The 15,201-nt window shown below is 45.3% G+C and overlaps 1 protein-coding gene across 4 annotated transcripts in view; it reads left to right on the top strand.

The window, feature by feature from the left end:
- The window catches only part of MSRB3 (methionine sulfoxide reductase B3), a 391,607-nt gene extending 386,390 nt beyond the window's left edge, over nt 1–5,217 (top strand). For all 4 annotated transcript variants that reach the window (XM_085653426.1, XM_085653427.1, XM_085653429.1 and 1 more), the window contains one exon: nt 776–5,217. In XM_085653426.1, coding sequence (XP_085509552.1) covers nt 776–931 — 156 coding nt within the window. In that variant the 3' untranslated portion in view covers nt 932–5,217. The remainder of the gene's footprint in view (nt 1–775) is intronic.
- The last annotated feature ends 9,984 nt before the right edge of the window (nt 5,218–15,201 follow it).

The raw sequence follows: 15,201 nt of genomic DNA, 5'->3' as shown, positions 1-15,201 counted from the left end.
AAAAACTAGATCAAATCCGTATGTCACCGGTTGTGCTGATAAAGAACATGGCGTTTGGCAAACCCCGGCATATGGGTGGATAATGCCTTATGCATGGCGACAATTTAAAAATCTTGTGATTAGTCACAAAACAAAATTTCTAGGCAGTTTTAACTATTAAAATAAGAACGTAAATCCAGAAAAACATTGCATATTATTAATGTGTCGTGACACAGAGATAGCAGCTAAAAAGAGGAGTTGTAACTCGTCACTGGCCATTAATACATGCCTGGAGTAAAATATAAGAGGATCTATTAAATATTTAAAGATTCCATGTGGTGTAGACGCCTTAACTGTGTGTTTGAAGAGGTGACCTGTTTTGTAAGACTCACTACTCTTCGTAGACCACTACATGATTACGACACTGTTCAGTGTAGAGTGAACTTCCAACACCATGCTAGATAGTTAGTATATATCCATGCAGAGAGTACCATTGTTGAGTGGTGGAAGGGTCCATGACTCACAAGACCTGAAGCCTCAAGTGGGTCATATAGCACCGACCCACGTAGATTACCATATTATTTAAATCCTTCTTTGTTGAATTGAACCTTTACTAGTCTCATTATTGAAATTATTTGTATTCTTATCGTTTTTACTATTACCCTTATTTATTGCGCTGTAGCAGATTAACTTCTTATTGTCTCGGATAGTATACCGTTAATCAACTTTCTGCTACAATATTCAATTATCAACCATAGAAACTTTCACCAAGATTTATTTTTGATATCCATTTTAGTGTGGTGCTCACCTGGGACATCTCTTCGATGATGGTCCACGTCCAACTGGTAAACGATACTGCATAAACTCTGCCTCTTTATCGTTTGTGCCCAAGGACCCTCCTGGCACAGATGGGGATCGCAGTTCCACCACAGGCGTGAAGAAAGAGCTGTAGAATGAAGAGCGAGGAAAAAAATATTTTTCTTATAACCTACACTGCTGTTTTCTAAGTCACCTCTCATATCAAATGTGGTTTAACAATACAGGAATCATTGCTGTATATTCACTCTTTTACCCAAATCAAAGATTCGTCATATATGACCTCTTATTTGTTCCTCTTTTGAGATTTAAATTACATACTGTAAACCCGCCAACGTGCCTGTTTTAAAATTATTTTAGGGGTGCTAATGGGGAATTCATACTGAAATGTGCTCTGCATTGAGTTAAACAACTTTAAGTAATCCCATTGTTAAACCACATATAAAACACATACATTTGTTTCTGTTTGGCTAGAGTCAGAAACTGGAGAACACACATTTGAAATTCATACTGCTGCGGGTATTCAGTTGAGAGACCTCTCCCCACAAATTCCATTGGATGGTTCCGCTAATGGGTAGGAAGTTATGACCTTTTAAAATGTTCAAATATGGTGTTGGACGCTGCCATGCTGGTTAGGGTCGGTCTTCTTAACATGGCATCTTACCATGACATGACTGAAGGACTCTAGTCTTGCCCCTCAAGCATGTAATGACAAGAGGTGATTTGTGACTACCTTATGATAGCAACATGGGCTGAGGGCCCGATATTCAAAACATCTAACCTTGAATAACATGCCGGGTTCCATTCGCATTGCACAGAGCATCAAGTAAAGGTCAGAGTCTCTTGCCAAGGGCTTAAAACACCTTTGTGGAAGACAGAGGTAAATAAGGATGGTGTTGAAGGAATGTAGCTATAGGGCCCGAGTGCGATCTTGGCAGATGGGATACTGTGCCACAAATGTGATGGATATCTCCATCACAAACATGACGGATATCCCGTCCGCCATATTACAGGTGCCTTAGGATGTTATAGAATTGTAATTTAGCAGATGGGATATCTGCCATGTTTGTGATGGAGTAACTCTGTCCACCAAGATCGTAATCAGGCCCTAAGTCATTGAAGTATTTTTTTTAGCTGCAGGCCTCCCACAGAAGCAAATTCATCATCATTGCTTTTATGCAATTGACAGTTCTAATCTAAGATTGCCCAATTGTGTCATGTGTCATAGCCTTTTCAGAATAAGTATTCCTATCTGCTGAAGTAACATCTCCAACGTTTCTGTTTTTCACTGTCCTTCACGCCTTAAACCGCGTATTGTCTGCAAGAGCACCCTTAGCATTCACAACCTGGGTATTGTTTTGCTTACAGCTCCTTGATTTTTGACAGTCATTTATTTTTTATTTTTTAATGTCTTTTCATGTTGACGAGGTCTAGCTCCCCACTTGATCCTGCAACCCTGGATACTAAAGAAGGCCAGCCCCGTTCTTCTTGACCTGGTAAACCTGTCACTTACTACAGCGTCTGTTCCTCGGGCTTGGAAGCATACCATGGTTCGGAAAACCACACGTTCGATGCTTCTAAACTCGAGAACATGCATTCTCGCTCCTATCAGGTTTTGCGAAAATGATCAAAAAACATGTCAACATACAGCTATCCAGTCTTCTTGAATCTCACAGTCTCCTAAACTCCTTCCAAACCAATTGTGGTCCCTGCCGTAGAACTAAGTCAGCTCTCTTCGAGGTCACAGAAGAACTGAAAGCCACTCTGGCCAGGTTTGTTGCTGTTGTAGGAAACTACCACCAGCACTACTGAATGCCTGGATTGCCCTGCCTAGGTTTGATTGCCAACACTTGCCTCTTTTCCAATCACCCTTGGCTTCCTGTCTCTTTATCTCACTTCTGCTAGAGATTTTTCATCCTGATTTGTCTTCCATTGTGAGTTTGAGTACATACAAAGCAGGACTAGTCCCAATACTGGAAAGGCCTCTGGAAGAGTTGCCTTACTGTGGAAGAGTTGCACGCACATCCGCCCTATACCTTGCAGGTGTGTAAGTCTGTAACAGTTCTCCATGCCTTGTCACTTGCACCTGTGCGGACACCTCTGGATGGGCTTCAAAGGTGTAATTTTTGTTGCATACAAATGTGATTTGTGACTAACTGCATAGCTTTAGTTGCAAAGACAAAATGGCAAAGTGCACAAACACCCTTATGCAGATGTGAACAAATAAATACGCCTAACACTGGTCCCTGAAACTTGACTGGGCTGGTCTGTCATAAATCAGCTTAGGTTATGTTATAGCATAGATACCAATGAACAAGGCATTTGGTTATTGTTCATTTACAGTTCCTTTACAATTTAAAACAAAGGAAAAAGGCTACTCACTTTTGGCTGATAGCGCGAGGGATTTTATCGCTTTTGAGATGAGCGTTGCTGATAGCACGCTAACTCAGAGATAAAATTCCACGATAGCCGGCGATAATTATCCTAGCGCTAAGTGCGCTTAGCAATAATTATCGTCGGCCCTTGATGATATGCCCCAAAGTTAGCACTGTCCCCCTGCTAACTACCGATATGTAGAACACTTAGTGCTGTTATCCTGTGCCAGAGATGTTCAGTGCAGAGCCAGGAGGGCAGCATCCATGTCAATTTCCCAGGATTACCACTATGTAAATTAGATCTATTTAAATGAATGGAAATCTAGTGTAGATACGTTTTTCCTAGCACACAGGCCTCATAGCAAACTGTTTAAAATGTCCACTACTACAGGGCCTGGTACAGTTTTTATTTTCTAATCTTATGGGGGATGTTCTTACCCCACTCTGTAGGTCCCATAAATTGATTCAAGGTTTCTTCCCTGCTTTATTTACTGGTTTCTCTGTACGCTCTCAAAATCCAATGAGAGTTTGAGCCCAATTAATCTGCGTTTGTTTTCTCTTCCTGCCAGAAACGATGTATATGTTTATCGTGTGATTTTACCAAACACTTCACATGGAAAAACCATGCATCTGATGGCACACATACAACTAGGCGCTCATCCCTGACAGTTTGAACATCCAAAGGCCCACAAAGAAAGCAGGCGCCAACAGGCCTTTTCAGCATATGGGCCATGCCCATCGAATGATCCCCCCTTTGTACATCAGACTATCTCCTTTTTTAGTACAATTCTTAAAAGACTTCAACATTCTCCCTTTAATGTTCTCCCCCATAATTCCCTCGGTCTTGTTTTCTTGTGCAGCTTTCCCTTATACTGGACTGACTTCACTTTGTGAACATACCTGCTTATCTCTCGTGCGTGACATATACTGTATTGCTATGTATCGCAATCCACTGCCTTCCGGGGCTTGGCCCATTATCTACAAATATTTCCATTAAAAACAATGGGGCAAGAGCTTTCTCATTTTCTGAGTCCACGCAACCCTGGAAGTGTCTCACGATTCCATAGCTTTTCCCTTTGTTCTACAAGCCCAGATCAGCTTTTTGCCTGATGCTGGCAAAGGAGGTCACGGAGACCCAAGGGAACCTTCTCCTGTCCTGGATGGGCCTTCTCTTAGCATCAGGTTATGCCTTCTTTCCAAGGGGTGCCATAAAACACACACAAGGATTACAAGGCAGTGAGACCGAGCCGTGACTTGTAGGAGCAATATCGCATTACCAGGATCTCAAATTTAAAAGTTGCAAAATTTGGTATGATTATGCGTGTGAAGGGAGGGCATTTTTGGTGGGACCTGCACTCTTGGGTGTTTGATCCAGACTAGTACGTTTATTCTGCCTAGCTCAATGGAGCAGTGGGTCTAGAAATGTAGGAAATATAACCTGTGCCTTGAGTGCATGGTCATTTATCATTATTGTGAGGGTGGGACAGAGGAGGGGGGGTTGGAGTCCACTTTCGCATAGACTGCTCTTTTGTTTGGATTTGGAATTTGACTTTGAATGAAAGAAAAACAAAGATTTCTGCAGTATCTTGGTTTATGAATGATAATGTTTCCTCTCTAGCAACTTTTGCTAAATATTGTTCGCATAACTAAAAAATAAGTCGTACAAGGCATTCCTTTTAGAAAATAGCTCTTCAGCTCGTAGCTGTATTGTGTTTTTTTAGATGATTTTTTGGGGGGAACGGGATATTTAAATAAAAAAAATTGTGCAGTGGTTTTCAGTAGTCTGCTTGGCAGCGAAATACCGAATGAATTGTGTATTTGCTCTATGAGCTAGGAAGATACCAATGTTTTGTTTCCTGTTCCTTAATTTAGAAGCACACACATACTATTTAATTGCCCAAATATTACATTGCAGGAAAATGGTATAAACTATTTTTACTTATTAAATTTGGAAGCAAAGTGTATAAAATATGTTTACATTCAAATTATATTTACAGAGAAAAACTTTATATGCTATATTCTAATGTTCAATAAAATTGCATTCTAAGTTGCGTCTATGGTTTGGTCTTCTCAAAAATGCAATGCCTTCAAAAAAGTTTAAATAGTACTTAGATGTTTGATTATGAGTTACAGTTTCTGTGTTAACCAAGTAGATATGAATAATGTTTGTCCAAAGAAAAATAGCATGCGTTTGAAGTTCATCTGTATTACGTACAAGGCAGAGTCAGAGTTTAAGTGCCTTTCCCGCACATAAGTATGGTTAAGGTTAGTAAAAGTGCGAAGTGATTTAAATCTGTCTTGTGTGTTTCACTTGTTAGACCATGGGTAAAGTATCCTAGCTCCACTGGAAGCTGCAAACGTCTACACCTAGTGTGACTTTGAGCTGCCATGGGAAACAGTGCCATTGTGGCTTAAAGTTGTGCCTACTTCATGTTTTAGAGTCTTTAAGTCAATGCGTTCTTTTCTCAAAGGCAATTGGCTAATGGAATCATGTAGCTCGAAGGTTGTTTCTGAGCAAAACCTGAAACCACGTTCACCATCAATACTAATCATACTGTGTGTATGTCAACAACATGGTTGACGCATACGGTTGTAATTGTGGGTAGAGTGAGAGGATACAATCTCTCGAACTGTGATTTTAAAAAATGGCTCTTCACAACACGTTTCAGGGAACCCTTGGGGTTTTTGATGCTATGCTTGATCCATGTCCTGTTCATTCAAAACCTCCTTGGCAAGGGTTGGCCACAGGTCCAGGCCTTGCACCCACTCAGCATGTGGAACCAACCCAAGTTTTGCATGGCTTTTGGCCTGTGCATAGCAGGAGTTGCCTGTAGCCCAACCAAGAAAGCGGGACCAACCTTTGCAATGCTCCACCAAGGGTTGACTGAAGGGCCTGACCCATGGACCCAGGGCCTCAGCCTCTGAAGACTCATCTGTGCTGTGGATGTTCTTTGCCCATGTGCTAGCTAGAACCTACACCTAGCCTAGCATGGGTGGGCAGCCTGACAATGGCGAGGCCTCCTGCCAAATTAATGGCCGGCCAATCGCCTCTACACAAGATCTTTGTCCACATGCAGTGGGGGCTACCTAAAGCCAAGCCCTTCCAACCATCCATGGGTGTCTAACTCTGTACATGGCCAACAGCCCTAAAGAGCAGGGTGGCAAGGCCCAACTCCCAATCTCCTGCATGGCCAATCTTTGCTAAGCGCAGTCTTCAGCCATGAGCAGTGAAGGTTACTAAATTTGGCCACGTTTGCAAAATACTTGCTCATCTTCTCACACATTTGTGGATCTGTGGCCCCAAATCCAGGTTCTCAAATCTTGCTTGAAAAACAGGGGCTTTTTAATATTCGAATCAGTATGTGCCTCTCTGGGACCACCTACATCCTCTCTGGGGTCAGGAATACTCAGTCAGCGACTTGTACTCTCGATGTCACCTATTTCCTGGTCAAATACTTTGTTGCCTGGCATCCTGAGGCACACACTACACCCAAAGATGCAAGTGCTGCCAGCCAATCCAATTGCTTGGATCCTAGAATGTTCCATATCCTCATAGATTTTGCTTGCCCTCATCAAGTGAGGCATGTTTATTTTTAAACATTTGGACCCTTAAACTCTCTAAAGATCCAGATCCATGCAGAGTCACATGCAGAAACCCTTGCCTGATTAACCTTTTGAGCTGCTGACAAATATTTGAAGTGTGAATATCTCAAAAGCTACTAAATGGGTTTATATAAACCCATTCTAAGGCACTTTTCTGAATAAGATTCTAGTTTCAGGCCATGTTTGGGGTAATTCTATTCAGACGTATTTGCTGTAGGCACGAGCAAAGTTTATTTTTGGAGTTACAAAGGAAAATGCAGCGTTTTGCTCTACCCTGTAATTCCCCCAAACAGATTTGCACCAAACTGACAAACCGACTCTAACAAATGCACCGAGTGCCAAATTTCATACAGATCCTTTAAATGGTGTAAAACTGCACAGTCACTATTGCTCAATGTGCCATTCATTTATACCTCTCTGGAGTCACGAGCCCTGCCAATAATGAACTATGGTAGTAAATAGCACATCCCACTCTCTGCATCTGTATATACACTATGTTAATGGCGACACAGACATTGCATCTAATAAGACATGCAAATCCCAAGTTAAGTTATTGCCTTCTCCCTGCTGTACTGAGTCGATCTTAACTCAGAAACCTACTAGTTCTTTAAGTTAAAAATGAGATGTTTTTTAAATGATGGTTCATGTGTTAATGTACGATGGGTTCTGTGTAGATGTACAAAAGAGTGTGTGAGCATTTCATGGTGATTGATTTCGTCTTTTAGTGAGTGAATTAACATAACTGGGTGTTTGTGTAATTGACAGGTGTTTCTCTACATACAGTGGTGGTTGTGCAAACATAGTGGTTGGTGTGTGGATATGTGATGTCTGAATAACAGAGTGTACGTTTGTGCTTTAACAATACACATAAAATAAATAAATATCAATATTTGTTTATATATATTTATTTGTAGTTTGGCTTTATAGAGCGTCAACATTCACCCATACTGGAGAATCTTGGTACTAGAATAGCAAATGCATCAAACAGGTGCATTCTTGGTAGATCATGCCCTCCACTTCTGCAGGATCCTACTGTACACAATGCTAAAGTCCAAATGCATTGGCAGACTAGTTGGACCCTCATGGACATTTAGCAGTTTCACAACCACACTCACAGGGTCTACTCTTTCTATTCCCCACACACTTTGCATGAGCATTCAGATAGAATACTATGCTCATTCTGGTTAAGCACTCTTGTCAAGCAAGCGGACTACTTTAACCAAAGCGTTTCCGACCATAATCCACTGCAGATGACCCTTAGCTGGGGTCGACCATGTACTCCCGTTCCCACCTGGTGCATGCAACCCAGCATGCAAGCAGACGCAGAGTTCCTCTTCTTGCTTCGCACAGCAATCGCAGAGTTCTTTGAACTGAACCAGGGCACAGCCTCCTCTGGAGCAATTGAATGGGAGGCATTTAATGTCTCAATTAAGGGGGATAGTGTAGGCTCCACGCTGGGTGCAGAGTGCAAATTGGAGGCACAGCTTAAGGGCACTGAAGGATCCCTTGAATCCCTGGAGCACTACCATCTTGTGCAAGGTGTCCCACACCATCCCCTATCGCAGGAACGCACCCACCATATAGAGCTCCTTGAGTGACTCTGCTGCATCAATATTAGGACTTATGTGGTGCATACACACTTGAAGGCGGACAAGCCAGGCCCCTTACTGGCTTTGCTAGTACAGCAGGATCAAACCCACCAACCTATTACTTCCATCAGAACATGGCCAGATTCACTTCTACTCACACTTATGCTCATTGGGGAGAATCTCCCCTTGCCAATGATATCCCAGCCCAGTGGATGCCTGCATGGGGATTGCCACAGAAGAGCGATCGCCAAGCAAGAATTCACCCACTAGACCCCAGGGGTTTTGGGGGACCATCCCCTGGGGCAAAGGCTTGTGCTCCCCCAGCCCCATCTAAAATCCAGTCTTTCTGCCCCCCATAGGGGTTGATGGGGGTAATTAACCCAATCTGCCCCCGTGGGGGGGTGGGGGGCAGAAAGCCTACTAGACACCATGAACTTTAAAAATAAATATAGTAGCGGGGGCTACACAAAATGGGCATGGCCATGCCCCCACCCCAAATAAACATTTTGACAACCTTTCAGCTCCCCTGGGGAATGGATGGTGAGGGATTTTCACCAATCTGCCCACCCAGGGAGACAGAAAGCCCACTAGACACCAGGCCCCATCCCAGCAATGATGTGGACAGTGTTTCTACCCCCTTCCCCACACGGGAGCAGATGGGCTAATCACGCAATCTGCCCCGGGAGTGGGAGGGGGGCAGAAAGTCCACTACACACCAGGAAATATTATAACAAGAAATATACAGGTAGGAGCTGCCTACCATGGGCATTTCCATGCCCCCACACTAAATAAATATTTTAGGTTTTTCAGGCCCACATGAGACAGATAGGGGAGATGGTTGTGGCTGCACACCATGGGTATGGCCATGTCCCCACCCCAACAACGAGGCAGGCAGTCTTTCTGCCCCCTCGGATGGCAGACAAAGTAATTACCATTAATCTGTCCCCCGGGGAGCAGAAAGCCACTAGACAACAGGGAATATAATTGAAAAAACTATAGGGCCGGGGGCTGTCCACCATGGGCATGGCCTTGCCCCCACCCCAACAATGAAGCTGACAGTCTTTCTCATCCCCTGGGAGGCAGATGGAGGCAATTACCCCCAATTGGCCCCTCTGAGGGGCATAAAACCGACTGGACTCTTTGGACTGCATTTATGCAGTTTTGTTTTGGGGAAGAACTCCCTGGGCATGGGCCCATGCTGACCCATACCCTGAGGTCCAATAGACTTTCTACTCCCAGAGGTATTTCCCCCAGTCTACCATCCCAGGGAGGGGGGCAGAAGGCCCACTAAACATCAGGATTTTCATATTGGTGTCAAAACAAACAAAAGGAGGTGGTGGCGTACTCTGGTATCAAGCCATACCCTTGCCCCAGATGGGCCAATAGCATCTTTCTGCCCCAATTGAGATAATTTACCCCAAATATGCTTCCGGGGGCGAGGGTTAGAAGGCCCACCATTTGAGGCAAAAGAAAGGTGTCTGACAGGCCATACTCCCACCCCAAAAGGGGCAAACCAGTATTTTGACCTCCACGGTGGACAGAGAGGGATTTTCCCCCCAATTTGCCCCAGGAGACAGAAAGCCCACTGGTTGCCAGGGTTATTTAAAAAAAAAAATGAACCTCACCCCTTAAGCCTTAACAGTCTTTCTGCTCTTCTACGAATAGCGACATCCAGTCTCCCAGCCAAGCAAGAGGGCATTTGATTCTTTCGGGCGTTGTTTTTTCAGATAGGCCTGGAGAGTGAGGTTAAATCCCAGTATCTTCCAACTTGCCATGGTGAATGGCTGCACTTTTTGGGCTTGGGTAGTTTTCTACTTGGAGAAAACTACCAGACCAAGACATCTTGGAAAATTAAACATTAAAGGGAGATTCCAGGGTGGTATGCCTTGTGTGGATTCCATGATGTTTTCTTACCCACAATGCTCTGTAGACCTCAAACTCTGTCTAAAATCACACATTTTCATTGCATTACTATTCTGTAAACTTCTTGAATACAGAGAGAGACACATAATTCCTACTGCCCAGCATTGCCCCACTTATTCCAATAACGAAACTACCCTTCTTCTATGGGTGGACCCAGAGTCCACAACAAGAAAAGCCCCAAAACTTAACTTGGAGACATCCAGGGGTAGCTCCTCTGTAATGGCGGAGGAGCGTCGCCCTACTGGTCAGAGTCAGTCACAGATAAATAAAACCATAATAAAACCATAATATCGTTTTATTTTTCAGTGACTGGCTCTGGCTGGCGTGTCTGTGTAGGGTGGGCTGGGCCATGACAGGGAGGAGTGGTGGCCGCTTAAAAGTGGGCTTGTAAGTTTGGTTGGCCAAACAGACATGCGCTCTTCAATTTCTCAAACCCAGCTGTGGTTACAGTCGGGTTGGAGAAAAGCTGCACACTCCCAGGCACTGTCTGAGCGGCAGACCAGGCCACCCAGACCAATCCTGCCACTGCTCTCATAGCATGAGAGCAGCGTCTGGATTGGGTGCAGAGCTTATGCTTTCCAGTGACTGTTGGAGAGAAGCACTGGCATTGGCAGCAGGAACAGGTAAGTTTAAAAAAATGATTTGTCTCTTTTCCCTTCATTCCCTCGCGTCCCACCCCACCCCTCACTTGCCCTTTGTGGCGGCCCAGTAAGTGGGACAAAAGGGAGAAAATTTGTGTGGAAAAAAGTTCTGAAGTCTTAAGTGCAGACTGTCTCAAATGTCAACAAGCTTTGGCAAAACCAATAGGTCTTGCCTAAGCGAAAGCTATTGACTTTGTCAATGTGTTTTAGCCATATTGTACAGCAGCGCAGCTAAAAGTACAATGATGTGGGCTAACAGTGGCTGCATCATAGCACCTTTTTTCTGGCTGGAGGGGGCGTGGAAGGGGCAAGAAACAGCACAGATGGGGGAGTGGCGAGGGACAGGATAAACAATGATGGGGTGAGGGACAGTGGTTTGGGTCAGGGAGGAGGAGGAATAGGTCAAGCAGCAACACAGGATGGGTACGGGACAAGTAATGACAATGGGCCAAAAACGCAGAATGGGGCAAGTAAAAAAAATGGGGTAACAAGACAGAAGGGGGATGGGGCAAGCAACGACCCAGAGCAGGACAGGGGAGAAGGAGAGGATAGGGCATGCAAACACATGTCCTGTTAGTGAGTGCTGCAAGTAGAAGAATAACAGCAAAAGGATACCCACAAAGAAAGGAAGCAGTACTTGGCCCATGCTCCAGGACAGGGAGAAACACATGAAAGGGCAGTGAAGCTGGCATGTGCTGACCAAGCTAGAGTCAGCAAAGACAATGACAAGAGTGACAATAAAGCCAACCAACGGTAAACAATGGGCCCACTTTAAGCTAGCAAAATATCTTGCAAGCAACAGCGCATGTGCTGTTTCAGGCGAGACCTAAAATGGTCCTGAAAATGGGGGCAAGGTAGGGGATTTGCATGTGAGGTTAAAGAGCAGGTATACACCAATTGCAATCATTAAATATTGTATGATGTTGTTTTGAAAGTATTGCTTTTTTAATGTTTCTGTGTGCCACTCAGTCACGTTTATGTGATTTTATAAATAGATAGCACTTAAAATGACAATAAACATTTTGTTCTCTTTTAACTAAATATTCCTGTATTAAAATTGAACAAAATATCCCTTTAGAAATAATATTCCCTGTTTCCCAAACAAAAGGGGTTTCTTCTCTGGTTTTTAAAAACCTTTCTGATGCTCAACAATATGCTGCAATCCAATGGAAGTTAATGAACCCATTAAAAAAATTACTTTGTGGAGCCCATTCTACATGTCATTGGCACCCTTGGTACCGCTAGATAACTGCCACAAACCTCCCAGAAAGCAGTTACATTGAATAAAGAATGCCAGTGAGCTATGGAAAGCATGGCCTTCAAGTGCCTCCTGTGTCATGTGAAGGCATTGCGCATTCCTGGCTTCCTTGCCAAAAGGACTTTGCGTTCTGCGATTTGTAGTTCCACAGTGCAGGCTCAAAAATCCTAGCATGCAAAGTGGTAAATTACTTAAAGCCAGGCCTGACGGAAAGTGTCACATAAGAAATAAGGCTACTTGGCTACTATATAACTTCACTCTCATGTTTCTAATTTGAAAAAAAGCTAGTGCTCCTTTGTTGCGGCTCGTCACCAGACGAGAGGATCAGGAGTGGACTCTTCGGTAATGGCGGAGCAGCATCGCTATACTGCTCAGAGTCAGTCACAGAAAAATAAAATTAGGATAAAATAATAATATGGGGGTGTGGCCTAGTGGTCCAACATGGCCTCTGCGCTCTTGGCAAGCTCCAGTAGCCCGATATTTCATCTACCCAATATCCTTCCGAAATGCAAACATCTTAGTCCCCTGCTGCTCCTGCATCGGTACTGGTACCTTTTGGGCCTCTCGGTGTGGAAGGAAAAGGCGTTGAGGTGCTGGGATGACTTGGAAATACTCTGCGATATGTTGGAGGTGCAGCCATTTTGGAGGAGCGTCCCAGCAGCTGCGTCGAGTCGCGGAGTTTGCTGAGGCCCAGCCAGGGAGGGGCCTGTCCTACTGAGATTCCCTTGCCATCTAGCCGTGACCATTCCAAGGGTAGGCTTGGTCGGAGTGGACCAAGATCGAACTGGTGAGGGTTCCGGATCGCCTTTCCAGGGCCAAGGCCGCAGCCCACTGAAGTTGGCATCGGGGCGGTCTCAGGCACAGACTACAATGGCTGCCTGGAGTGGTGCAGCAGGCCCGCCCTGCTGGGCTTATACACTACTGGTAGTGAGGCTCGGGAGTCTGAGGCCCCGTTTTGCGAGAAGCCTGAGACTTAGCATTTGTCCATGGCCGCTTGGCAGTGGTTTGAGTGGGTGGCAGACACCCGAGGTGAGCATACGGCCTCGACCACGATCTTGCCAGGGTCAAACAGACCTTGCGGCTGCATCCAGAAGTGGCGACGATTACGCTTGTGTAGGGGCGGGGTCGCCTTTGATGCAGCGACGCCTGCGATGTGCATGCATTCCCTGAGGAGTGTGGCATATGTCTACTGGGACCTTGGCATCCGGGTGGGGCCGCAGCTATGAGGGCGATCTGGGAGAGGTGGAGACGGACCCAGCACAGGCCCTCATTACCAGCCCCTCTGCTGACACTACGGAGACCTTGGTTGCTAGAGCTGGGATCACTCGGAGGCCCGGTGGGCTGTGAGGAGAGGAGGCCCCAACTGGTCACATATTGGGCTTGAGTGCTCCACTACACACTCTAACCCTGGTGATGAGCTGCTAATGAGCCCTGCCAAAGACCTGCCTTCAACAGGGAGGAGCTGATTTCCTGCAGATACCACTGAGCGCAGTCCACAGGTGAGGCACCCGTTGGGAGGTGGGGAGTGCTCCCACTTGTGGGGGTGGTCGGGCCAGGCTCCGGTGAGGCCAGTGGGTCCCCATGACAGTTACCAGGCAAGACTGGGGATACAGCTGCCTCTCCTTCTTGTCCCCCCCAGCATATATGAAGACACCTCAGGGGCCCTCCCTTTCCTCTGATTGAGAGCCCCACACCTAGACGCAGACACTGGTGTGGGCCTTGCCTCTAACCACACAGAATATCAGCTGCTTCCTTGTGGGGCCTGAGAGTTTCAGATAGAGAGGCTCCCCCACAATGACACGTGATAAGCCACTTGGTGCTGTCTCCAAACATAGCACGACGGACCGCTACACTGAGATTAGCACCCCGACTGCGGACTCTGGATGACTAGCTGGTGCATTGCCAGACAGCGCGTCATTGCTGGAAACTAATACCCAATCTTAGACATCCAGGATGCAAAAATAGGTGATGTGAAATTCGGTTCTGAGGCTTACAGGGGCTGAGACAAGACTGTCCAGTGTAGAAGGCATCGTGACCACCCTCCAAAAGAAAGTGAACACCCTTGAGACCCTCACCAGAGGCCTCGCAACCCAAGTGGAGGATGCTGAGGGACAATCCCGTAGGAACAACCTTCAGTTTGTGGGCTTTACCGAGGGATGCAAAGGTGAAGGCGAATGTGGTTGATAAGATTCTAAGTGTGGCAGCCCAACACGGCTCAGACAAACAAATCCATATTCAGTAAGAGCTTTAGGGCATTTTGTGTGGTGGTCTTTGGCCCACTCCCACTATAGTGGTATTGTTGTTATTGGTAGACGTGTGGGAACTACAGATGGTACAAAGTTTGTGGATTTGCACAGGTTCTGGAACTTATCTGCACAGAAATGTGAGGAAAATGTGTGTTTTTAGTTAAGTTAAAGTTTGTGGTTGGCAATGGCTTCTCGTAAAAAAAACCTGATGAAAGCCATGCAAATCATCCAACACTGTATTCCCCCAAGTGTCTAGCATTGAAAAATGTGCAGATTTGCTAGGTTTCCTTAGGTGCCGGCTGAGCTAGGACCCACAATCCACAACTACCCACTTTGCAAAAAAAAGGGTCAGTTTTGAGTGGAAAAATGTGATGTGTTTATGTTGCGTTTTGGGCCCTTTCCTGTCGCAGGCACTAGACCTACCCACACAAGTGAGGTACCAATTTTACCCAGAGACTTGGGGGGAATGCTGTGTGGAAGGATGTTTGTGCTCCCCACATATTCCAGGACTTTCCTTCACTCAAGTGTGGAAAAAAATGTGTTTTAATTTGTCAAAGTTTGATGTTTGAAAGGGATTCTGGGTAAACAAACCAGGTCAGAGCTACACAAGTCCCCCCACCCTGTATTACCCCAGGTGTTTAATGTTCAGTAATGTGCAGGTTTGCTAGGTTTCTCTGTGTTCTGGCTGAGCTAGGGCCCAAAATCCATGGCTGCCCGTGTTGCAAACAAAGGGTCAGTTTTGAGTGGAAAATGTGATGTGTAAATGTTGTT

Source organism: Triturus cristatus, chromosome 4_1 (assembly GCF_964204655.1).
Source record: "Triturus cristatus chromosome 4_1, aTriCri1.1, whole genome shotgun sequence".
In the NCBI taxonomy this organism is placed as follows: domain Eukaryota; kingdom Metazoa; phylum Chordata; class Amphibia; order Caudata; family Salamandridae; genus Triturus; species Triturus cristatus.
Note: the sequence above shows the minus strand (reverse complement) of the source record. Positions and strands in the feature narration are given on the sequence as shown.